Consider the following 26,509-nt stretch of genomic DNA (forward strand, 5'->3'; position numbering starts at 1 on the left):
TATTGCAAAGGATTTTAATATGTAAAAACATATTTCTTACGATATAGTACAATATGAAGTGGTGGGTGTATTTCTGTTTTTATTTAAACTTATAACAGGTATATACAATATCATTACTTAATGTTTTATTTATCACGTTGCAGCTTTGGCACTTTCTACATGGTGTGTTTGCGAGCAATTTGTACCGAGGCTTGTCAGCCTAGCTAGGCACCCACAGACCAAGAGGGTCACAACCCAAGACATTTTACGAGACATTTGTTGACGATGGAGCCAGTGCAACAACCTCGTGCAATCAGCAGGTGTATTCATTTCAAGTAGCTTACAAGATTGTTGTCAGGTTCAGTGCATTCAGTGGTGTAGGAGTTGAGAAATTAAACCAGCTTAAGGTGACATTGGCCACGCTCTGGGGTTCTGGAACAGGAACGGCGATGTAGAACGCGACTCCTGTGATCAATATAAGAACTAAAAGCAGCACCGTTAGTCCCCGACGCATGATCAGCTGAGAGGTGGAGAGCTTCTCTGCAGCTTTGGTGCCGGAAGATTCTTTGCTCTTTTCAGCATCATTCAGAGTTACTGAAGCATTCGTGTGGTTTTCCTCTGATTCACGAGCCCCCCTCAGCTCCTGGTCTTGGGTATTAACACGACTGTAGCCCTCTGTTCTGAGAACAGTTTCACTCTTTTCCTGGGCCTTTAAGGTGAAAAAATAAAACACATTGAAAAGGCAAAGCACGGTTTGTACAGCACTGTTCATATGCAAGGTTACTCAAAGGCTTCATAGATAAATGTATACTTACTGAATCCGGGCAGTCGATGGCATCTGGTAAAAGGGCCTCATTTAAAACTGTACTAACAGGACGCACTGGGGGCACAACCACAGGTTTCCCTGCTCGCCTTTGAGCCTAAAGTATTTTGAGTAGACATTCAGTTATGCACAGCTGCAAAAGTTCATGCAAATTTGTCATTTACAGAAACGAGCCAGAAGATAATAAAATATCTAGTTATAAAACAGATTAACTTTAGTGGCAATTGTGAGCACATGGGCTGTTAGTTTTCCAGACATTTTCCACATTTTTTTTAATGAACTTAATGTGTTTAGAAAAGAACATGCTGGCCATTTCAACCCTTTGTCATTTCATGCTTTTGCAGTTTTGGTCATTTGGTAACAAAAAAATTTTCCAGTTCAAAAACAAAAAGTTTTATTTTAACCATACATCAATTTGTACCTGCCAAGGGGACCTCTTGTCCCTGCTTTGATAACTCTAATTTCTAAATCTAAGGTAAAGAAACGTGGTTTGGTGAGTCAAGTAAATACCGTGTTCCATAAGGGTAGTTATTTGCGTTTATTAGTTTAGGTTTGATAATCTGTGTAGAAACCACAAACAACCTCCTTTCTGACTTTTCACCCAATAGAACAATCTCTTCCAAGAGAGGATAGACAACTTTAAACCTGGTGTTCCAGCTGTTAATATGTGATCATTCCAGAGCGTCTACACTGTGAAACTGAATTATAATCACAAGATAAGTCCCGATAGACACGTCTCAAAGGAAATTAAAAGTAGCATTGACCGTGACTCATTTAAAAAATATTCTGCTATATCTTTACTGTTTTATAACAACAGGTGAAAATGGGATCAGAACCACGATCCGTTTAAACACTGTGGAATATAAAGTCTTCAAATAAATAATAAACAATTAAATTTAAGTATATGTGGATTTGAGTATTTTTATGACAGTTTTGCTTTGCAAATAGACAAAAATATATTATAAAAGGTAAAATATAACTATTAAGATGAGTATATATACCACAGCATAAGCGCATAGATATGTAATTGTTTATTTTATTTGAAACAGGACAGGTGAATTGGCAATGTGTGGGGAAAGAGAAGACTGACCCAAAGTCTTTGAAAAATTCAGATATGAAAACTTAAAACAGCAGAAAAAGCAGTCAGCTTGAATAGATAACTGATGGACAAACTGCACCCTTTGCTCAAGAAGCATAAAGGGAGGACCAAAAACTTTTGGTTTGACCAAAACAAATGTAGTTTTTTATTTAAAATTTAATTCACCTCTTAATTGTAAAGTTTTATAAGTTTGTGCAGAAAAAAAGAGAGCATCTCACCTTATCCGTCACTTTTTTCCAGTCAGCTCTAAAGATCAGTATAAGGAAGACGCTCGTCTGAATGAAGACACAAATCAGGAGACCGAGCCACAAGCCTGAAAAAAAACCCACATATTTGCATATATGATACAGTATTTACCATGTTCTTGTAAGGTTTTTACTTAATATACACAACAAAATCACAGTTCATACAGACTACCAGTGTGCAAAAATAAAAACTTAAACTAATTTGATATTTTTAATTAAGTAAAAGAATGTGGCTAACCAAAGTGGGTTAACTGAATTAAATGTCCATTCGCTGAGATATTTTATTTTTGATTCAAACCCAAGTACTAATCAGCCCATAATTACCTTTATTGGGCCTATTTCTGGATATACTTAAAGTAAGAGGGCTAGCAATAATCAGACAATTACAATAAACTCCAAACACACCGTCTGAGTTACTTTAAAGAGAATTTACCTTCAGTTTGAGAATAATTAAAAACTGTGAAATGCATATGTCCAAAACACTTTCCCAAAGCTCATCATGAATGTTGTACTTTCTTAAGAAAGGAAATATTTACAGAAGCTATAATCGTCTTGTTTCGTAAGGTCAGAGGTGTGATGCTCTTTAGTGCAGCCATGCTTTAAGTGGACGGGAAAGAGCTCCCCAGTGGCAGGGGGTAAATTGTGAACTGCAGGGAAGAAAACTGATGAATGGCTGGAAGAGCCGCGGAAGGACTCGGTGGGCTTTGTAAATCCCTTTAAGTTTAAATATGGAAATCCAACATAATTTTGAATTCATTTCCTAGTCGGTGGTCATTAATGTCATAATTTGTGGTGGTTATTGTTGGACCCAAATGCAGAGAGTCAGAGGCAGCGAGTAGCTTTTGGTGGATTTAATGAAAATCACTCACAAAAAACACTGCAGGATGCAGGAGCCAGAGCAAAAACAAAATGTAGAGACAAGATTGTGCAAAGTGACAGGAAGCAAACAGTAGAAACCAGCAGTGAGTGGGTAAAATGAGAGGAGCTTAAATACTGGGAAGAACAATGTTAGGTTGTTGATTGGCTAATTGATGGCAGTTGTGGAGAAGGAGCTGGAGGAAAACCTGAGGAGAGAGAGCGAGGGATATATATATGCAGATAGATAGATAGATAGATAGATAGATAGATAGATAGATAGATAGATAGATAGATAGATAGATAGATAGATAGATAGATAGATAGATAGATAGATAGATAGATAGATAGATAGATAGATAGATAGATAGATAGATAGATAGATAGATAGATAGATAGATAGATCGATCATGACATGGATATGGCTCATGTATAGTAGGTGCCGATATGCATCTAAAAGCCAAGGTTGCAATCTGCTATTAAAAAAAAGAAGAAGAAGAAGAAGAAGAAGAGCGAGCGGCAACAGGGGCGAGCGAGAGCATCAGGGAACAAGGGAGTGAATCCAAATGTAACTGTGGATAACTAGACACAAGGAATAAACTAAAGACCTGAAACAAGGCTGATCTGATAAATATAAGAAACACAGGACAACCAGGGGGAAACCTCGATGTAAGGAAAATAACTTGGACAACTAAGAAAAGACTGAGATATCAAATAAGGAATAAAACATCTAAAGATACTGAAATGATAAAACAGGACAAAAACCGAAAACTGTGCAGACCATGACAATTAAGCATACAAGAACTAATAATGTACCTATAAAAGACATTAGCACAACATACTGATTAATGAAAGCTAAATTTATGATAACTTTTACTGACAGCTGGAAAAATTACACTTAAAATCTCAATTTTAGTTTCTGCCAGGGTAATATTACCATGAAGTGTCCACTAAACAGATTACATGTGACTTTTCTAGCATCAGACTGTTTGCTTTGTTTGTAGTATCCCAACAAAAATGTTTGCCTGATGTAAAAAAAATAAAATAAATGTTTTTATAAAATTACTAAAACTAAACCCAGACACCCTACAGAGAGATCTCAATACAGCTGCTTGAGTCAATGATCTATTTCTTTCAGTAAGGATCCATATCTAATGACCGTAGATGAAGACTGTAAAGTAGATGAACCAGTAAATCAACAGCTCTACCTTTCAGTTCAACTCTCTATTTACCACCACAAAGTGACATCCTCATCACTGCAGACAAAGCCCCAATAGGTCCATCCAGCTTCTACAAGACACCAAAATACTTCATGCTTTCCTTGAGGCAGATACTCCTTTGACACAGAAGGAAGATTGCAGCTTTTTCCAGTTCAGAATCATGTCCTCCTAAGGCTTCACACCCAGCTGTGATCTGCACTGGTACGCCCTGAAGGTGCTGCCTTAAAGACGCCAGCAGAACAACATAATTATGAACTAGGTTTAAAGAAAAAGAAAGCGGAACCCAGAAGTGTGTGAATGTGGCACCCGGACAGTTTATTGCAAACACTTAAGCTCCGACCCAAGCACCATGCACCCTCTGGAAGGAAGGAAAAACTTGCTTGAATAAGAGCATTGGGAAATATTAAATATAGGTGAGGATATGGCAGATGAGATAAGTTCCATGTTCTAATGTAAACAGACCTCATGGATAAATCACACAATTTACTGAAAAGCCTTAAAAATTTTGTTAGGCATTTTTGTAAGTAGTGATGTGGTGATATGGACTGCAAATTAATCCTGAGCATCAAAAAATGTATGAGTAAAAAAATGAGTAAATTACCTAATACTCTCAGCTGTGCATAAAACATCAGTCCTATTCCCACAGGTAAGCCGATGAAATAGTAAAACACCAAGTTTGATAGGGCAGCAACTTTCTGCATCCCACATCCAACAAGAATTCCTGTGCAGACACACTGAAGGGTCACAAAAAGAGATAGAAATACTTATAGATGAAAAAATAAAACGCAAACATTTAGCATAAAAGAGGACAAAAAAAACATACCAGCAATGCATCAAGGAACTGAAGAAATATGTAAACTGACATGTTTTCTGACACGAGCCCTGCGATGTTTCTGCAGAAGACATGGAGAGATCATCAAACCAGAGCTGGTTCTTCACAGCGTGGGAACAAATCTGTGTTGGTCTGAAGACTTACTCGTCTGAGGTGAATATGTGGCCAATGACGGACTTAGAGCCAGCAAGGACGAACGCCTGTAATACAGCGAACACTCCTGCAGCGGGAAGAAAGAACATAGCACTACAAATTATATGAGTCCATGGTAATTAGGGCTGGGTATCATCTAGGATGAGCCGATTCGATACGATTCTCGATACACAGCTCACGATACGATACGATTCTCGATACATGGCTCAGCTTGCTTTGATTCCAATATCGATATTTATTACTTTGAATTAATGCTCAGTGATTCAATCACCAAAATCAGCCAAATATTATGTTTATGTTCTATTTATTGATCACAGACATATTAACAGGAAAATAAAGTGCATTTGCTTCAATGCATTTAACATGTCACAGAAACCAAAAATGTGCCCAAACATCTGATTTTAGGGACAAAGGAGCTTCTAAAATCCTGTCGGCGGTTCCACAAATTCATCTCACTTGCTCTCCTTCGCTGTGAACTGTAATGGTTGCGCTGTAATAACGCCCCCTAGAGGTTGGGAGGTATATCGATATTGAAAGCCAGAATATCGATATTAAATCGTTTTTAAAAATATCGATATTAATCTTTATATCGATTTTTATGCACAGCCCTAATGGTAATGTTAAAATACGCAATTATCAGAACTATTTTAGTTGATAAACTGGTGCCCAGTTAGCAAAAAGAAAGCCTTGAAGCTGTTTTGATTTTGAACTTAGACTGTGCCTTGCAAAAACATTAATAAAAATTTGGTATCCTGCTGTCATCCTGCTATCCGCAAGTCTTGTTGTCGCTGCTCACAGCCTTTTCTTTATTTTCCAGTCGGCATCCTGAGTCCTCCTAGTTCCCGGTCCCAATTCCCAACCTCTTATCATAAGTCACTCTTCTCAGTAAAATACATTTTATTAACTGAAGCCTCTGTTTGTTGCTTCTGGGTCAACCATGCAAAACATAAACCTGACAGAATGCTCTGACCCAGGAGCACATAATATACGGAGTACAGTCACATCAGGGAGTACACCTGGGACAACATGAGGCTTTCCCACAATCTGTGAGCTAACAACAGGATCAGATTATGCAGATCCTAACTAATCTCACCAAGCAGGTTTCAGGATATTCGAGTTCAGACACTGAGTTCGTTTACCGTTCCTCTGGTTCTCATCTACCCCGTTTACACTACCATTTTTTAACCGAGCCGAGACCAGTCCGAGCTCGGTAACCGAGATAACTCTGGAGTGTAAACGGTAAGCAGACTGAAACGGACCGCGCTAAACATAACCGGACCGCGCTAAATGCAGACCAGTTCCTGAGTAGGTCTCGGCCTGTTTTTATTTTGTCCCGGTTATCTGATAACGAAGAGCACATGAGCAGACCGCGTCATCCCCTTACAGTCAGCTGACTGTCAGCGTTTTTTCCGGCGTGTCTGGCTGCACGTCCCGATTCACACTCCATTCAGACAAATTTCAGACATTCATAATAATACTAGCTTCCTTACCGTGCCACACGATTTCCAGAGATGATTCTGCTTAGCAGCGTGATGAACCTCAGTGTCTGTCGTTGTTTCCTGCGTCTGTAAATCCTTATTAGACGTTTGTTTGTCTTATCCACGTCCCAAACGCTGACTCTCTTCAATCCCAGAGAGAAGCAGTACCGCTGATCGTCACTAGGAGGCGAGGAGCAACCAAGGAACCGGGATAGTGTGATGTGTAAATGGTCGTCAGAACGAGGCTCAGCTTGGTTAACTGATCCAAGCTCGGACTGGTCTCGGCTCGGATCGGTTTAACAAGGGTAGAGTATATGGTTCTCATCGTTTCCCCTACCACAGCCGCGTGTGCGTCCTCTGTTGGACGTGTCAGGAACGGAACTGACAGACCCAGAATTCGGCCAGACATTGAAGGTATATTTTAAGAAAGTTTATTAAAGGACAGGCTGTGGGTAGGAACCGGGATGACAGAACTGGAAGAAGTGATAAACAGGGCAAGACAGAGCTCGTGGTCGACAACAGTGCTAAGACAAAACCGGGTTCAGAGTCGGTAAACAGATCCAGGTTCGATACACGGGCAGGTTAACAGGCTAGACGAGATCAGGCAGGTACACAAGCAGGCAAGGTAAACAGACAGGAGTCAGGCAACCGGTTAGCAGTCAGAATCAGGCAGGAAAAACAGGTATGCAGGGGTCAGGCTGGCTTTGGTATCCGGAGGCAAATCGGGTCGGTATGGACTGAGACGGGTATAAATAGTGGAATGAACAGGTGACCGGAGCTGAGTACTAATGGCAGGTGACAGGTGGAAATAATCAAAGGGAAGGTGGGGACTGAAGTGAACCGAACTGATTGGTTACTGACTGGTGGCAGGCAAACAGAATGGGTGGTGAAGTGAGCTGATGACTGAGAATAAAGGAAAGTGCAAAACAGAACCAAAACAAAACCAACCTGTGACAGAAACTAAAACTACGACAGAGACTAGAATCATGACAGAACTCAAACTATGGCCAAGCTCTGTTGTAGGCAGAATCCATTATTAATGAAACTACGATAGCAACTTTCTACCACGGCCCTTTTTTGACTCTGGTTCCAAGCAGAACCTCATTAGTTGTGTGCTGGTGTCCAAGCTTAATTTTCCTACCGTGGTTCTTCCTGCGTCCGTTAAAGTGGCCACACTCGACGGTAATGTCCTCCGATCCATTTCCCACAAGACTGAACCCGTACATCTGATCGCTTCTGGTGACCACCATGAGTAAACAATGTTTTTTTTTCTTTTTTGTTTCCTACTCGAGAATCCAGTGTTGTCCTGGGGTACCCCTGGTTAGCCACTCACAACCCTCACATCGATTGGAGGGATTGAGACTCGGAGTCCGTTTTGTCTTGCCACCTGTCTCCAATCCACGGCTACCCTCAGTTCCTCCAGTCCATCTGATCCCTGCCTTGGTGCAGATCTTCTCAAGGTGCCATCTGAGTGTCATGACCTTCTGAGGGCTTTTAGTAAGGACCTCGCTCTTTCACTTTCTCCTCACCGTCCTTACGATTGCTCCATCGACTTTCTCTCTGTTGCTCCATTACCCTCGGGTCGTTTGTACTCCATTTCAGGAGCAGAATGTCAGTCCTTGGTTAGCTACATTAATGATTCTCTCAAGGCAGGCGTCATTAGAGCATCTTCTTCCCCTGTCGGTGCAGGTTTCTTTTTTTTGTATCTAAGAAACATAAAACCCTTAGATGATGCATCGACTTCCGAGAGCTCAACCATATCATGGTTAAGAACAAATATTCTCTACCTCTGCTGTCTTCTGCGTTTGAATCAGTCCAGGGTTCCTCCATTTTTTCCAAGTTAGTTAGTTATCGGCGTTATGAAGACCTTCATAACACCTGTCATCTTGTTCACATCAGGGAGGGGGACTAATGGAAATCCACCTTCAAGATGGCCATCCGGCATTATGAGTATCTTATCAGGCTCTAGTTAATGACGTCCTCAGGGACCTTCTTCACAACTTTGTATTTTGTTACCTTAATAACATTTTCATATTCTCTAAATTAAAAAAGAAAAAAAAAGAAAGAAAGAAAAAGAAGTGTGTGTTTCATATACCATCTATCTTTCTGGGGTACATCTTTGAGAGAGGACGAGTTAGGACCGACCCCAGTAAAGTCCAGGCAGTTGTGGCCAGGCCAACTCCCACCAACCGCAAGCAGCTCCAGCATTTTATAGGATTCGCCAACGTCTACAGACGCTTTATTAAGGATTTCAGCCTGATCTCCCAACCTCTCACAACCCTCACTTCCACCAAGACCTCATTCTCCTTAATGGTCTGGAAAGGCCGAGCTTTCCAGACCATTCAGAGCTGCTTCACCTCCACTCCCATCCTCACTCATCCTGTCCAACAGCGTAAGTTCACCTTGGAGGTGGACACCTCAGACTTTGGAGTAAAGGCTGTCCTGTCTCAACGCTCTGAAAAGTCCAATGATCTTCGTCCCTGCCCCTTGGCTCAGCCAGACACCACCACTGCCGGCATTAACCCTCCTCTGGAGCCCAGTCATCCTGCCATATGTAAGTCAGCCTCTGCTCCCCTCTGTCACCTCCTGGCTTGTTGTCAGTGCTCATTGCCTTTTCTTTATTTATCAGTCGCTGTCCTGCGTCCTCCTAGTGCCTGGTCCTAGTTCCCAAGCACTTATAAATCATTCCTTTAAATAAAAGATATTTCATTCATTGATGTCTCCGTGTTTGTTGCTTCTGGGTCAACCATGGAAAACAGAACCGTGACATTCACCTTTCAGCAGGTCTACCCCAAACATAGAGCCAGAGCCATTCAATAAACATTTCATAAACACTACAGTATGTGTCTTTATACCTGATAGAACTAGAGCAACTTTGCAGGTGATTTTTGCTCTGGATGTGTTGCCGGCCCCCAGAGCATTCCCAACACGAACACAGGCTGCAACGTGGATGCCTAAAGGAAACTGCAAGAAAACATAAATTAATTCACGTTTGTAAACAAGACCTGGTTCTCAAATACTTTGTAAAAAAAAAAAAAAAATTTAAGTAAAATAAAAGAAAAACATGATTGATGTAAATAGCTATTTATACTGTCTAGATAACAAACATATTTCCAAACTTATTCAACTCTGACATATTTTTAATGCTGACCATGTATGTTATGGCTCCTATTTCTACCATCACATGCTGAGCAGCCAGATCTTCTTCCCCGAGCAAACCTGGAAAAATAATACCAAGTTTTGGGATTGCACTTAATAGTTTGTGCAAGAGCAAATCAGCAGTAATTGGTGGAGCAGTCCAAAAAGGATATAATACACGATAACAAGTTAATTTCAGCTTTATTAAATAAAATATAACTTGAATCAATTAGAATGTATGTATTGATTTGGGGTCTGTCTGTATGATTCAATTTCATTTTTGAATCATACAGACAGACCCCTTTTTTTGTAAAGTTCTTTGAGACATTGTGTTGGGAACTGGCACTATATAAAATGTATGAAAGTGAACTAATACTCACTGCAGTTACAAATACTAACCCATGTTTTTTTTATACAACCTAAATAGATCCTTGTGTTCTGTTCTTTGTACATTTTGATTCTGTTTTTCTCATTTTATCCCCAAGGTTTGATTGTGTCTTTGAGGAAGGAAGACTTATTAATGAAATAAGTACTGTAGAATAAACACAGTCACCCTGCAATCTTCTGTCCCAGCTGTGTCAAGTTATCTCATGTTTAGTTCACCTGCATTCAGTGTCATTCTCCACTCGTCCCTCAGTATATGTGCTCACTTAGTCTCATTATTCATTGCTGGATTCTTCCGTTATAAAGCCTCATTTTCTGTTTTCTATCTGCTCTATCTGCTCTTGCTGAATCCCAGTTCTCCTTGAGCATTGACATTTATAACTTTTTCTATTTTTATTATCAAAAAAATTATGTTGCCAGGTAAACTATGTTGCCAGTTTGCTTTTAACCAACAAACATGACATCACTGTGACTATCACTGGAAAAACTGTAAATATGAAAGTTCATTCTCTCTAAAAAGCACAGAAACACTTGAGTTTTACCTCAGCATATAATTGTTTACACCTTTTCATATAGACATTAGCAAGTACCTGCCATCTGACATTTTGTCTAGGTATTGATTTGATTGGTCAGTTCTAAAAGTGGCAGACGTTTGCCATGTAGTTTTGATGTCGTTAAAAGAGTTCAGCTGCTGCCTATGTATAGCATTGCTGTTCAAAATGAACCCAAGCAAACATGACCTTTATCTCCAAGCTCATGCCTTTACAATATAAACATCCCCCTCCTCTTTGGGTTTTCCCTGTTATCAGACATTTACCCTGACCCAAGCCTACTAGGTCCTGTTCTGTGGTATGTGTTTCACTGAGAAGATTATCAGTAGTACACCACCACCTACATTAATTGAATAACCACAAACTCCTATTCATGAAACCATGTTTTGCAAGCCCAGCAAGGGTTTTATGCTTCATAATATACAATTTATATAAACCGCTCTAAAATCTTAGCATTTGAAGTTGTTTAAAAATTAAGTTGCCTCACTTCTTTTCCAGAAACAGGTTGCAGGTAAGTTATTAACTGCTCATAACCTTTCAAGAAAATCTAATTTCTAAACCACCAAATTATTGCACTAAAATCGTGGTTCCAAGCTCACCGTCTTACACTGGTGAAACTTGTATACCTCTCCACCACCATAACGGACTCATGAAAATTAGTGCAGACACAGACGCACAATGCACAGCAATAGAAAAACATTATTAATTAGTCATATTTTATTGGTGATATTGACACTTGTTTTTTCCATCTGCGAAAGGATCAAATTACAACTCCAACATGCCTTTCTTCTTTTTCTAACTCTTTTTCTGGGTTTTTACGGCACAAGTGGCTCGTTTTTCATAAAGTAGACTGACAGGAAAGGGGGTGTGAGAGAGAGAGGAAGACATGTGGCAAAAGGACCTCAGGCCAGAATCGAACCCAGGTCAGCCACATCCAGCACTAACCCTGCATTATCGGAGCACACTCATCTTTTTTTTTTTTCTATAGCTGTCTCGAAACCCTTTTCTCCCTCAAAAACAGCTTATAAACGTATAAATCCATCACAATGAATGGAGTTTATGTTCTCAGTATCACAACTTTTTTCCAGAAGCAGCCTCTGTATAAGACTTGGTTTACTCCCAAATTATATTGCAAACCTGTGCAGGAAAGATACTTTTTGTTCATTTGTCCACAATGATGAATTCCATCTGCCTGATAATTTCACTGTGAAGTGTAAGTATTTTTGCGGGCGATGCTGGTTTCAAAATAAACAAAAAAATTAGCTTATATTGTATATTTAATTAATTAATTTAGTTTAATATAATTAATTCAGTTTGATTCCATAAACAGACTTGCAATTGGCAGATGTAGGTGTAAAAGCAACATATGATGAGTTAAAGTTTAATTGTTCCTTTTAAATATTATGAGTGTGTTGTAATTTTTCATGTGCAAAACAGTCCACAGCCTTTTGGCATTAAAGCCTCCCAGGTTGAGATCAATACTCCATACCGGGAAACCAACCAATTTAAAGGAACTCTACCAAGTCTGACAAGAAGACTGGGGAATTGTCTAATCATAATTATGATGTGATAGGGATGATACAATCATACAAAATAAAACAAAACAAAAAAAACGACAACCCTTACCTGCAAGAAAACCTCCAACCTCCCAGACCCACCACTCAAAACAGATCATGAACGCACTTGGAACAGCCAGCTTCATGTAGGAGTCCCAGCCCTGCAGACATTCAGTTGACCAGCCTGCAAAGAGTTTGATTGAGAATATTAGTACAAAACAGGTTGTATGCACGATTCCACTGACCCAGATGAACATCTGTAATATTTCTTAGTCTATCAGGAATCCATACTTTTCATAAACCTTCATTGAACACAGAGTAATAACTTTCAAGCATTTATTTTTATTAATTTGGATAACTATAACTAATGAAACCCCAAAATTACATTTAATGAAAACATATATCAATGTTTTTATTACATTTTAAATAAATCAGATTAGTAAGAAATACTAATTTCTGATATAGAAATTGTATGTCACATCACACACAATAATGCAGAAAACGGCTATCTCCCCCGTTGTTCAATAGACAGTCAAAGACGAGGAACAAAGCTGAAAAAGGATGATGCTAAATAAGCTAGTGTATCCAAGCTTATTAATGGAAAGTTGAGTGGAAGGAAAAAGTAGGTGATCAAAGGTACAATACTAACAAGTTACTGCAGCCTTGACAGGATGTAAAGCAATGTCCTTTCAATTTAATTTGATTACAAGGTCTTCCCCATACAGACCCATCCAGAGTACAAACTATTTTATTTCTTGAGCTAGGCCACACCTGAACCAGAGAGACATCAGAAGCGTCTTGTCTGGGCTAAGAAGAAAAATTATTGAACTGTTGATGAGTGGTCCAAAGTCCTCTTTTCAGATTAGGGTTAATTTAATCATTGCGTTTGTAAATCAAGCCACAGCGTCTGGACGAAAGTGAAGAGACACAGGGCACAAGCTGCTAGAGGTTCGGTGTTTCACTGTCAGTGAAGACAGTGAGGACTATCTGCTAGTGCAAGTCCACTGTGTTTTCTGAAGTCCACAGCCAACACAGACATCTATCAAGTAATTCTAGAGCACATCATGCTTCCTTCTGCTGACAGGCTTTATGGAGATGCTGATTTAATTTTCGAGTAGAACTTGGCACCTGCCCACACTGTCAAAAATACTAATAACCGCTTTAACGACTTAGGTCTCACTGTGCTCGATTGGCTGCAATCTCGCCTGACCTAAACCCCATGGAGAATGTATGAAGTATTGTCAAGAGGAACATGAGAGACACCGGAGTCAACAATGCAGAGGAGCTGAAGACCTCCATTAAAAAAAATCTGCAGAGTTACCGGCTGATCACCTCCATGCCAGGGAGCAGTGATGCAACAATTCCTGCTAAAGGAGCTCCATCTAAGGACTGCATGGATTTAATGTACAGAACATTAGCATATTTTATAGAAGACATTTCTCTTGTAAAAAAAATCTTTACTTTTATTTCTCTAAAGTGAATTTTTTTCACTATCACTATCTGCAATTGTCAGAATTAACAGAAATAAACACTTAAAACACTATATCCCTCTGTGTGTAAGGAATCTATATGTTTCCCTTTTTCAATTGAATTGGTTGGATTTAAAACAATATATATATCTTTTCTGTGACAATTTATTGAGGTAAACCTATAGATCTCACCTCCCCATGTCTGCTCATACAGCTTCTTCCACCTGATGTAGCCAAACAACAGAAGGCAAATGATGATCTGAGAAAGGCTGTTGGCCACTGCCGATCCACTGGAAACACACACACACACACCAGAATTTATTTATGTTCTAATCTGGTTTTACGGCAGACAATTAAAAGCTTTCATTTTACAAGTGTATCTCCGCAGAACCATACAGAGGGGAAACATACACTCCGCTTTGCGCATAATGGCACAGTAAAAATCGTTCAATAGGCCCTGACAGTTAGCAGGTGTCCCTGCTTGATACGGAGCAAGAGAGGAGGAGAAAGACACGATCCGAACAAGGAGGCCCGACTGGTCAAATTGCTGGTGAATCAAATATTTGTCCAGCTGGAATCTGGAACAGGCTGTAACGTTTCTTTCTTCCCTGTCTTTGCCCTATTCTGACCCTTCCTCTCGAAATAAAGTTCAAAAATAATAAACCTCGGTGAACTGCTGACTCAGTCCGAACAAAAAACAAGTTACCCTTCAAAGACAAACAATGAGATAAAACGCAGGGGGGGGGAAAATGCTCTGACACGCTTCTTTTTTTTTATCTCTTGGATGCATGACCCAATAATTTTCTTTTCTCTCTGAGTTTCTGCTATGTTGGGGATCTTGATTGTTATATAGTTTATCTGTTCTGCCTATTGAGGCCTGATACCATATCAGTCGATGCAAAGTCCACAAAAATTTCAAAGGTAAGAAATGCTTGGTGCGCTTACATTACACCCAGGTCGAGCGCATGAATAAGGAGATAGTTGATCCCCAGGTTAAAAATGTTGGCCACAGCAGCCGTGTACATCTGAGGTAGAATGATGCCCTGACAGATAAAAGAAAGCATTAAATTCATAGTTAGGAAACAAAGATGCAGATGAATGAGAAATAATAAGAATAATAGTACATCAAACTTATATAGCACCTTTTTTTGGACACTCAAAGACGCTTTATAATACAATGAATGAATTTGAATCTTGGATATCGTAATGATTAAGTCAGATAAACCAATATGTGATGTCATGGACATAGATGGGGGAAAAAAAATGAAAGATTTGACGCACCGCTAAACTTAACAAACTAAGTACATATGGAAAAAAAGCAAAACATTACAACAGGATTAGAGAGTATATTTTGTTATACTGCCAAAAACAGGTTGTGTATTTCTTACCCCCTTAGAAAGTTTCCACAAACATAAAACTGTTGCGATATAATGTTATAGAGTAGAAGAATACTCCATACATACAGTTACCTGGTTTTGTAGATAGGAGACCTGCAGTTGGTGCAAAAACATAGCCTGTAACACAAAGAGCTGGACGTCAGTGTTTGTTGGACCAGTCTGGCATATCCCCTGGGATGCAGTTCTCTTTTTAAAGATTATAATTTGTTTTTGGTTTTTTAAATAAGAAATAAAATGAAACATTACAATTTAAGAATTGAATTGGAGCTTGTGGTTTTAAAATGTCTTGATTAGTGATATGTATATACTGTAAGAAGTTATCTAAAAAATAAATTTGTTTTAATGCTGTGTATCCTAATAGGAGACCTCAGATGTGGACAAGTTTGTCGACACCCCTGGTAAAGGTGCATAAAAATCCTTAAAGTAAATTCATCTTTCATTGGAGTAGGATAACCTCACATAAGGAGACCAATTGTTTAATTTTCGAGTCTTTAAGTGGATCAGAGACCCATTTGTTCTAGCCATTGTCCCACAAGGCTACAGAAGGACCCTATGCTTATCTTGCCTCCATGCACAGTGAAAAAAGGCCTGTCTGCTGCTATTACAAAGACAAACTTATGGATGTTTCTGTCTGTTGGATGCTGAAAAGCTAAAGAAAGCACAGCAAAATGGTGTTACCTGTTGTTGTCTTAGGTATCCCTGATAAAATACATACATAATGTGCAACAGATATGAGAAAAACGAGATTTTGATGCCATACTCAGGCAGTAGAGGACAGTGGTCCAACCTGGGCCTGGTTACAGTTAAATTTAATCTGAAATAGAGAATGGCAACTTTTTAACCCAACTGCAGACAAGAAAATACACAAAAAAACATTGAAAAATAAATTCTAAAGTCGTTTTCTTTCACAGCTTTTTCTAAGACTGCATGTGATATGCTGTTGAGTTGTATGCTGTATGAGTTTTTAAATAAGATAGTTGTTAGTTAAAGAGCTTTAAATTCATAGATGGCAAAACGAGCCTAGTACTCTGTCTCTGGTATTTTGTTGAAAGTCTGCCTTGATGATAACAGTTTAGCCCCCAGCATCGTCTGTAAAATGAAAACTGTGTTTCTTATCCATCTCAGTGTGCATTTGAATAATTGCATTACTCTTATCTTAGTTCATTAAAAATATGAATGGAACGATAAACAGAATTGACAGAATTACCATGCCAACCAATTCCTGCTTTTCTAAGCTTTGCTTTGAGTCTGAGCAAGGACCTACAGGCATGGCGAAAAGAAAGCACACCCCTGTTAATATTCGGAGATTTATAATTGATTTACTAAAAACAGCACACATACCACAGATCCAGCCATGCTGTTTTGTTTATCAGAGATGAGGCCAAAAAAGAAGAATAAGACAGATTTGTATAAAAATTAAGACTCTAGACCAGGGGTGTCCAACTCAATTTGGTTTAGGGGCCGCATACAGCTTAATCTGATCTCGAGAGGGCCACACGAGTAGACTCATTGCAAGATTAAATAGAACTAGTAAAAGTGGACTTGTTGTTGATTTTTATATTAAATGAATTTCACTTTTACACAATATATTATGAATAACCTCAGCGTTTTTAAGAAAAATATGTGCAATTTCAACAATACTTTTACTCAGTTAAACATTTACTTGTGCATCATGCATAAGAACAGATCACAGTGATTGTACAATGTTGGAAAACATTTATTCACATTTTTTGGAACTTAAAAACACTGTCCTGCACGACAAAATACATCAAACAGATAAAAATTAAGAAATGATTTAAAATAAATTTTCCAGATCTGAAGCTCAGTGCTATCATCTGCTGATTAAAACACAGCGCCCCTCGTGGACAATATAGGAACCGCAGATTTTCAATTAAAACGAAGTACATGTTATTTTCAATAATTGTTTTATCATTCTCTTCCTTTTATCTCCTCTTTGTTTCACCTTTTCTTTTTTCTTCTTGTTCTTCCCTTCCTCTCCTACTTTCCCATTGTAGTGTCCATATCATTTGAGATATTCCCCGCATGAATCATAATAAAACTATTCACATTCATAAATCAAGCGGAGCACTATGGCAAAAGCAGTACTGCTCCACTTGTGAAAGTCAAATCGGATGAGCTCCTTTTGGCATTAAGACAACAATTCTTATTGCCACATTGACATACAGGTCACTGGGGAAAAAAAAAAAAAAGAAAAGAAAAAAAAAAGATTTTTTTTTTTTGAATAATGATAATGCATTTAGCCACCGGGCCGGACTGAATTGTTCGGCGGGCCGGAACCGGCCCACGGGCCATATGTTTGACACCCCTGCTCTAGACACATACAAAACGTGTAAAGCTCTATGGTTTGAACACAGCTAACCTGGCCAGCCAGATTTACAATGCGTAGCACTCTCCATTCTGCACATTATCAATCTGGGACTTCTCCCATCAAATCCGTTTGGGAAAAGGAGGAACGTGCAGCAGAACTCTCCGAGCTGATTGGGTGATGCGACACCTAGTGCCCACCTACCAATGGTTTATTTTAGCCAATCAGAGTATCAAATCAATATGTTGTAAGCAGCAGGCACCATGAGGAACCACAACAGGTTACCCTGGTCAAGGCGCCCCTCGTTTGAATAGTTTTTGGCCTTAATGCAAAACCCTCTATGTGGTGAAAAAAATAACACGGAACATCATACTGAACACGCCTTCCCCACTGTGAAACATGGTGGTGACATCCTTGTGCTGTGTGCTTTTTGCTAGCAGGGAATCTCAGACATCTTTCTCCCCAGTGACAACTTCCAGCTCATTGTGGGGGACCCAAGGTGTTCCCAGGCCAGACAGAATATATACTGAGTCCCACCAGCAAGTTCTGGGTCTTCCCCGGGGTCTCCTCCTGGTAAGTGCCTGGAAAACGTCCAAACAGAGGCACCCTGGGGGCATTTTGATCAGACCTCCTAACCACCACACCTGACTCCTTTCAATGTGGAAAAGCAGCAGCTCTACTTTGAATCAACCCTGGATAACAGAGCTCCTCACCCTCTCCCCAAGGCTGAGCCAAGCCACCCTCTGGAGGAAACTCATTTTGGCCACTAGTATCCAGCATCTTGTTCTTTCGGTCATGATCCATACCTCATGACCATAGGTGAGGGTCTGAACAAAGACGTACCGATAAACTGGGAGCTTTGCTTTTTGGCTCAGGTCTTTCATCACCACAACAGACTAGAGCATGCCTGCATTAATGCAGACAAAGCCCCAATATGCCTGTCCATCTCTCGTTCCAACCATGGGCGTAGGTTTGTATAGGGACCATAGGGACATGTCCCTACCAATAATTCGATGTGAATAACATGTTTATAATTTACAATACATCGTTGTTACAGCAGTCGCTTATTTTCCTCTCGCAGCTCCGCTGCTTGGCGGCGGCTGCTGCTGCAGCTCCGTCTGCCAGCCTGCGTGTCCAGTCGGTCTTTCCTGTCGCTTTAACTTAGCAGCTCACGTAACTGTGCTGTGTGCTGTTTAACTCCACTCTCATTGGTTGTTTTGCCTTAAGTCCCGCCTTCTCTCTCCCTGGTTGGTTGTTTTCTAGTGCGTGCATGTGCGTGCATGCTTGCAGCGCGAAATTTAAATTTAATTCACACTAGAATACTGCGGTTACTACAACGATTAAAAAAAATATATTATCCACGCTATAACAGGCGATAGAAGAAGCAGGAGAGAGTAGTTTTCATTTGTGGAACTTAAGAAATGTAAGTAACCAACGTTAGCATCTTAAAATAATATTTAATTCTGAAGTATAATACATTTTATCAACAAAAATATTCAGTGTCAGGCAGGAGTTCTGAAGACTGCTGGAAAAATCGACAAGCAAAGAATGTAAGCTTTCAAAAAATCCCTTAAAGGCGGTTCAGATATAAATAGCAGGTGTTATTCGTTTTATAGAGTATAACCAGAGTGCGAAATACGGGGGGGTCTGGGGGGGCTCGACCCCCCCCCCCCCCCGATTAACCCATGAGTCCCCCTGAAAGCCTCAAAAGCAAAATTTAAAGGGGGTCTTAAATTGTGTCAAAAATATTAAAGATTAAATATTTTTTTGTCACTCATGGTCACTAAAATGTTTTTAAGCTCAACATGTCCAGTATTTAAAATTCAAAACATTTATTCACACATATGTTCTGTTTTTTGCCAAGTGGATCCAGCCAATCCTGTTTGCGTATGCAAATTAGCCATGTGTGTGCCAAACGGAAGAAAGACGTAATGTTGACAACAATTAATACTAAAAATGGCTACCAAGCTGTCAGGAAGATAAATTCTCTCCCCACAGCCACATCCTCCAGGTTGTCAGGACAAACTGTCTCCTGCACTACTTTACTGTTCTTTTGCACTGTTACTGTTACAAATATATCTTACATAATTGGTAATAATAATAATAATAATAATAATAATAGTTTTTTCTGCTGCCATTATCATCTGTCTTGTTGCACTAGCATAAGTATTGTATATTTTATATTATTGTACATTTTATTGTGAAATTTAATGTTTAAATGTTAGTATTAGTAACTGATCTTATCTGTTGTGCCTGTGCACTTTATCTGTTTCACTGTTGGTGAATGAGGAACGTCCTCTCGAGTCCTTGTATGTCTGGTGAATGTGAAGAATTGACATTAAAGCTGACTTTGACTTTGACATTTTAATGTTATAGGCCTACTGCATATTGAGAAAATTTAGATTGGTATTGCGCAACAATCGGGAGATGGGGACCCCCCCAAATATTGAAAAGTATTTTGCACACTGAGTATAACAATACGAGATGGTGCCTAAACATTGCTATTTTTTGTTTAGAAAGCATAATTAGGGTTCAACATAATAATAGTGTTATTTAATTATTTCTACTTTTGGAAATAGGATAAAGTACAAACAGAGGAACACATTGGTTTGATTTTACATAGATTTCCACACAGTCCATAAGTAAATTAGTACAAATATTAGTGTCCGGTAAAAATGCTTGAATCTGGCTGTTTATTTTGGAGATTATTACATTACGGATAAGATAGTGTTATATTTTATTTTAATAATTGTTAAAACCGATTTTATATTTGAATAAAGTTAGGCTCATGCTTAGTGTTGTGATTGTAGATGATGCCACCAAAAATGAAAAGAGACATAAGGAGCTATTTTAACACTCAGACAGTAAGTATCATAGGATGATATAAAAGGTTGTGTTACATTTAATCCTTTAATACTAAAAACACACTTGTATAATAGTAACATTATATGATTATAGGAAACACAGATATCCAGTAATAATGATGCAGGGCAGCTTGGATGTGAAGCAGCTGGCCCTTCAGTGCTTCAGGTGATGTCTAATTTATTTTAATTACAAATTAAGGAGCAGCTTTTTATTTATATACAATATATATAGTGCTTATAAAATTTGTATTAATGTAGCAAAAAATACTGCTTTTCTCTTTAAACGAAATGTCCCCTGATGCTCATGTCAAGTATAAAAAAATAGGGGCATGCATACTGCGTAGGACCAATGACATCAAACCAATGAAACTTGAGACCAGTAGTGTCCCTACCAAAGTTGAAATCAAACCTACGCCCATGGTTCCAACCTACCACAACTTATTACTTATGAACAAGACACCAAGATATTTAAACTCCTCCTCTTGAGGCAGAGACTGCCCGCCAACCAAGAGGGGGTAAGATCACAAAAAGACTCAGACTTGGAGGAGCTGACGCTCCACAGCGAACCACTCAAAGGTACTTTGGATGTCATGGCTCAAAGAAGCCAACAGAACCACATCATTTGCAAAATGCAAAGCTAACGCTCCCAAGCCAAACGCCCTCCTGTCTACGACTACGCTTTAAGATCCTCTCCATGAACCCCATAAACAGGATCGGTGACAGCCATGGCGGAGTCCAATGTGCAAAGGAAATTTTCAAAAACATTCCCTCTTTTTCCCTCCACATTACAATTATCCACCATAACCAGTTGGTCTGTCACATATTTTCCTCACCATGTGCAAAGATTCACATGAAACTAAAAACTAGCAAACCCACTGAAATAAAAAAACAACTACTTTTTAAATATGAATTTACTCCGGAAAAAAATAGAAGTAGATGAGTTTGGTTTATGGTACTCACGGGAACAGCAGGAAGAAACGCCATCACATAAAGGTAGGCTATTCTGAAACATTTCAAAAGAAAAAATACTTTTTACAAACTTCCATAAACACAGATACTATACTGTATTTTGACTTCTTGTGCTTCTGCTGTACAAAAGTAATCTATATATCCAACACATGGGCAAACCCATTAAATTAAGGAGATAGAAATCTGCACTTGGGGTCATACTAGATTTAATAAACTAGTAAAGGTACATACAAACTGAAAAATAAAATATGAAAAGATAAATTAGCAGTCAGTTCTACTAATAGCCTTAGCTTGAAAGATTAAGACAAGCCATTTAGCATTAATTCTCTAATCTCACCCAAACAGATTTTAAAGACAGTGCATCAGTATAGTATGACATACCGGGCCACTTCATGCTCTTGGTGGAGGAGAAGCAGTAAATTGTGAGAGTTGATGAGGAGACCCCAACAGGGCAGACAAAACAGCAGCAGGATCAGGGTACTTTTCTGTAGAATAACTCCCACACGTTTCATGTTCTTGCCGCCGTATGTCTGCAAAACAGAGACGTCTCTCAGCACATCGTTCCAGAACCACAGTAGCAGCGGTTCAGGGATGGAGCGCTTCGGTCACCTGAGATATGAGGGTGTCACAAGCCATCGTAAGGCCATAGCCTGGTGCAACTGTGGTCACAGTTATGGTCTGATGGCGAGAGACAAAAGCAGCCAGGTTAGAATTCAGATATAAGACGTTTCACATTGAACATACCATTCCTGCAATTATTTGGATTTGGTCTAAACTGTGATTTAGGTCGTTTCAAGAAGTTGATTTGTCATGAACTTCACAAAATCGGTTTTAGCTTGATGCCAATCACGCATAGGAACGTTTTCAGATGTGGGCTAAAAAAAAAGGACTTCCGTTTAGGACTGGAGTTTTACTATCCTACAGACGGTTGAGGGTTGAGGCTAGAGGTGAGTAGATCTTTATAAAGTGAATGGAGCAAAGAGTAGCCTACTTTTTCATGCATAAATCTAGCAACTCTCTTAAGCTGGGGCTCATCTCTCCTAAACTGCTTTTTATTAAAAACAATTACAAATAGTTAGGCTATATGCATTTAAGGCTGTGTTGCCAGAGTGAGAGGAGAAGTAGGTGGATTTCCTATCATATCATCTATAGGGATGATATGACAGGAAATCAGAAAGGCATCTCCCAAAAACATAAAACAATCTTGACATAGTATTTTTTTTCCACTCATATTGTGACAATTTAATGAGGGGTGCTGAGATTCAACGTCTTTGAGGTTGAAAGGTCTCCATGCCATAACGCTAGTCTTCAGCTCCCTCCACAGGTTCACTGTCAGGTTTAAGTTTGGACTCTGACTGGGTCATGCCGACAGGTTAATGTTACTTTTGTCCGGAGAAACATCTTGGTAAAACCACAAGATTAGTTCAAATCCAAATCTCCCTGGGGTAAGAATATGTTTAGGCTTAACTGCATCTGAAAGGCACACAGGCGAAGTTAATGACTGTCCGCTGATTTGTGTGAAACATTTGACAGACCAGAGTTCTGGCAGATTCTTTATGTTTAATTATAAACCAGTACAAATCTTGCTTCTAGCTTTTTTTGCTGTCTGTCTCTGGTATGTTTGAAGGCCCTTTGTCCTTCAGACACCCAAGGTGTTTTAAAGCATAATGTGCGTCACGATCCTCCACCGACACACCGTATTCTACACACCTGACATGCAAACACTCGAACACCAGGAAACCAAACAATGTCCGGAGCGTTACCTGGAAAAATGGGCAGGTGAACCAGAGACACTACACATCAATCATTTAAGTAAGTAAAACTTTATTTATACACCTTTCAAGATAAAAATCACAAACTTAAGCACAACTTCATCTGCCGAATCTTTGTGAGTCTTCTTAAAAAAGAGACTTCAGTCCCTAATGCAGTCACTGACGATGGAATTTAATTTAATTAGTGCTAAAGTAAAGTGCTAATGTAAAGGAATAGATCTGTAGCCTTTGTTAGCTAATGGGAAAAGGAATTTGAGTTAACAACTCCTTATCTACGGTTTTCATCGTGTCATTTATTTACCAATGAATGCACAGAAAATAAATTCATCCAGCTGACCACACCAATAATATCTAATAAAGGTACTTCCGTTTCTATATAACTCAGTACAGGGTCATTCTAATAATCCCAGTTTGTTTAAGGAAAATGATTTCATCAAATATTATATTTTTTCTCCCAGAAGAAAAACTTTAGTTTAAAGGTTAAAATCTTCCTGCAGATCAACAGGGACATTAATGATGTCTGTAATAAAATATGTTCTTCTGTATGAGGCGTTCTCTGCTCTACAGCGGTTCATGTACATTTATGCTCCGAATTGTTCGGAGTGTTTTTTATTTTCTGGAAGTAATGTTAATGTTTCAGAGTGTCCCAGCCAGAGTCCTGTCTTGAATCTGTTAGAGAATCTGAGGAGATTAGGGTGATGGCTATGAGGTATTCCAACCAAGACTTGTAACTTGTAACAAAAATAAATTGTCAAAATACTCATGGAAACATACATGGAAACATACTTTGGGCGACACCTTCTCATTTCCTATGAGAAAAAAAACTTCTTGGCTGAGTTCAAAAACAATTCTGCCCGGTGTATGAATAATTGTGGACCTAACTGTATAGTCTTCGCATCACAAAGTTCCTTTACCTTTGTAGCCAAAAATTCAAGAGCGAAAACCTTTCAGAAATAAACCGGAAACAATTGTTTAAAAAAAAAAAGAAAAAAGAAATTCGAGGTTCTAACATTTGTCACCTTTTTGTCAGAGCTTTTTGAGATATATAAAAAAAAAAGTTCTTTGTAATTCCCAATGTGAAGAAACGAAAAGAATTTGCACAAATAAGTCCTGCCACATATACGCTAGTCATGCATAAATCACCATGACCACTTGCCTAATAGTGTGTTGGTCTCCTTTTGGCTGCCAAAACAGCCTTAACTCTGTGGAGAGGTGGACTCCACCAGACCCCTGAAGGTCTGCTGTGGTATCTGGCACCAAGATGTTAGTAGCTGATCCCTTAAGTCCTGCAAGTTGCAAAATGGGGCCACCACATATAAGACTTGTTTGTTGAACATATGAGATATATAAATGAGATCTGGGGGAATTCGGTGGCCCAAGTTCACACCTCAAACGCGTTCTTCTCCTCAAACTATTCCTGCTCTCATTTTGCTTTGTGGCAGGGTGCTTTATCTTCTAAAAGTGAACCTTCAAAGAAATTCCTTGGAAGACAAAATAACACTGCCTTCACTGTTTTGCTTTTTTCCCATTATGCATTCTTGTATCATAAGCTTCTCGGGTACATGTTGTTGGGCTATACCACAGTTTTTTCATGGCCAAATCTTATAAGTGTAATTCTACATTGAACCTGAATGTTTCTTGAACTGTAGTGCATTGGTTAAAACACAAAAAAGAAAAGAAAATTCCAAATATAAAGATGTGACTCTCTCACAGGTCTTGAAGGAGGAGCTAGCCAAAGGTAGCATTCACGCAATGACCACCACAGATCAGGAAAAAAATCTTGTTTGCATTACAAGTCCCTTTATGTCACACAATAAAACTTACAACAATTTTTTTCTACTTAATTAGAAAAAAAGTCCCAGTGGAAGGACAGAGAAAAAGAGACGCTGCTGGAAACAAAAGCAAGCATCCCTGCTGCGATGCATCATTTTCAAAGCTGCAATTTGGTGACATGCAAAAATTCATTGGATCCATCAGTAAGAATGCATTCTGTGTTTGGGGAACTGCGACTCATACTAATGATTTAAACTCCTTTCATAGTTCCAAATCTCCTAACCCACACTTTCACATTTTTGAAGTTTACAGCATTGTTAATCTGCAGAAATAAAAGAAAGAAAAAAACAGTTTCATACCGCCGAGGCAAGGGCATATCCAGCCAGCTCTGCATTTCCAATGTGACCACAGAAAATGGTGTTAACAAAGGACAGGAGAAAGTTCAGAACCCGGGACAGCAGCTGTAGAAACAGAGTTTGGACTCTTTTAGTTATTGCCACAAACTGCAGCCTGGCAACTGCAAATGTGAAGCCATTCTGTGAAATTAGTTAAACAAATTTGTTTCTATAAGTAAAGCATGGGCCGTTTTTTTTTTTTTTTTCTTACTTATTGCACACTCAAAACATTTCACAACCGATTGCTCATTTAAACTGGGTTATGCACAGCACATTAAACAGTTAATCTGCAGCAAAGCAAAAAGAGCAAGCAAACTTAATCTAGTCGCAGCACTTTGGAAATTAAAGACAGTTCCCTTAATCGACACTTCAGCCGCCCTCTGCTTACCAGGGGCCCTGTGAGCCGTAAGATGTGGTAAAGTTCTTCTCTGTAGGCCAGTGGCAGCCAGCGCTTCACACATGCACACCAAAACAGTTTGGAGCTGGCAGGTTTTGCCCCCTCATCCACAGGAGGCACTTCCATTTTGGCAACATGAACCCCAGCAACGGGCTCTGCACCCGGCAAGGGGGGTGCAGGTTCCAGAGAGCCCGGCTTCTCCATTCAAGCCCGGGGGAAAGAAGACAGGAGAGTGAAGGAAAGTTACAGAGCAACAGAGGGAGGGAGGGGAGAGGGATGAAGGGAGGGAGTGAGGAAGAGAGGGCAATGGTAAAAGGGGGCAGGAGAGTGGGCCTGTGTGTGCTAAAAAATACTGCTCAGGCATTTTATAGAAGTTATTGATTGCATAGTGCTGTGGGAAGGAGGAATACAGTAATGAGGAGAAAGTAGAGAGATTCAAAAACAGGTGTTTGACACTTAGAGTTACTGTGACTTACAAAGTCATTAGACTTGATTACATACATGCCGTTCATTTTTTTGAAAAGCCAACAAAAAATTATGACAAATAACGATGCTGGCTAGCCAAGAGAACCCCTGACAGAGGGGGGGGGGGGGTCAAATCAGGGCCACGGAAGGTGGGTTATTGTTCGGGTTTGATGAACACTGGATGAATGTTTGAGTTACATACACACAGTGAGAGAGCGACTGCTTTCAAAGTGCATGTTTTGGTGTGTGGGTTCGTGTGAGTGGTGTTTGAGTCCTCTGTAGTAATCTGATGAGGAATGTCAGTTTGTTGCTCGTATGCAAGGAGCTCCGATGGCCAAAAACGCTGTGGGTTTAAAAAAATAAAATAAA

At 39.4% G+C, this 26,509-nt stretch overlaps 2 protein-coding genes across 3 annotated transcripts in view; one reads left to right on the forward strand and one right to left on the reverse strand.

The window, feature by feature from the left end:
* Positions 1 to 25,936, reverse strand: slc47a1 (solute carrier family 47 member 1). Of its 2 annotated transcripts, XM_036143095.1 has the most exons (17): positions 25,667 to 25,930; positions 25,243 to 25,344; positions 21,948 to 22,016; positions 21,720 to 21,868; positions 21,330 to 21,372; positions 15,252 to 15,296; positions 14,728 to 14,825; positions 13,975 to 14,072; positions 12,384 to 12,497; positions 9,836 to 9,903; positions 9,540 to 9,648; positions 5,198 to 5,273; positions 5,045 to 5,114; positions 4,823 to 4,955; positions 2,120 to 2,214; positions 795 to 899; positions 1 to 688 (listed from the first exon to the last, which is right to left on the reverse strand). In XM_036143095.1, exons 1-17 carry the CDS (start codon positions 25,877 to 25,879, stop codon positions 320 to 322), a joined length of 1,956 nt encoding a protein of 651 aa, XP_035998988.1. In that variant the 5' UTR covers positions 25,880 to 25,930; the 3' UTR covers positions 1 to 319. The 2 variants fall into 2 exon arrangements, with proteins under 2 accessions (XP_035998988.1, XP_035998989.1); XM_036143096.1 differs by lacking the exons at positions 1 to 688; positions 795 to 899 and having other exon boundaries at positions 2,121 to 2,214; positions 4,823 to 4,942; positions 25,667 to 25,936.
* The window catches only part of tmigd1 (transmembrane and immunoglobulin domain containing 1), a 17,679-nt gene continuing 14,013 nt past the window's right edge, over positions 22,844 to 26,509 (forward strand). Inside the window, exon 1 of the mRNA XM_036143097.1 lies at positions 22,844 to 23,150. Within this exon, the coding sequence (XP_035998990.1) occupies positions 23,006 to 23,150 (145 nt within the window). The 5' untranslated portion in view covers positions 22,844 to 23,005. The remainder of the gene's footprint in view (positions 23,151 to 26,509) is intronic.

Source organism: Fundulus heteroclitus, chromosome 11 (genome assembly GCF_011125445.2).
Source record: "Fundulus heteroclitus isolate FHET01 chromosome 11, MU-UCD_Fhet_4.1, whole genome shotgun sequence".
NCBI classification, from domain to species: Eukaryota; Metazoa; Chordata; class Actinopteri; order Cyprinodontiformes; family Fundulidae; genus Fundulus; species Fundulus heteroclitus.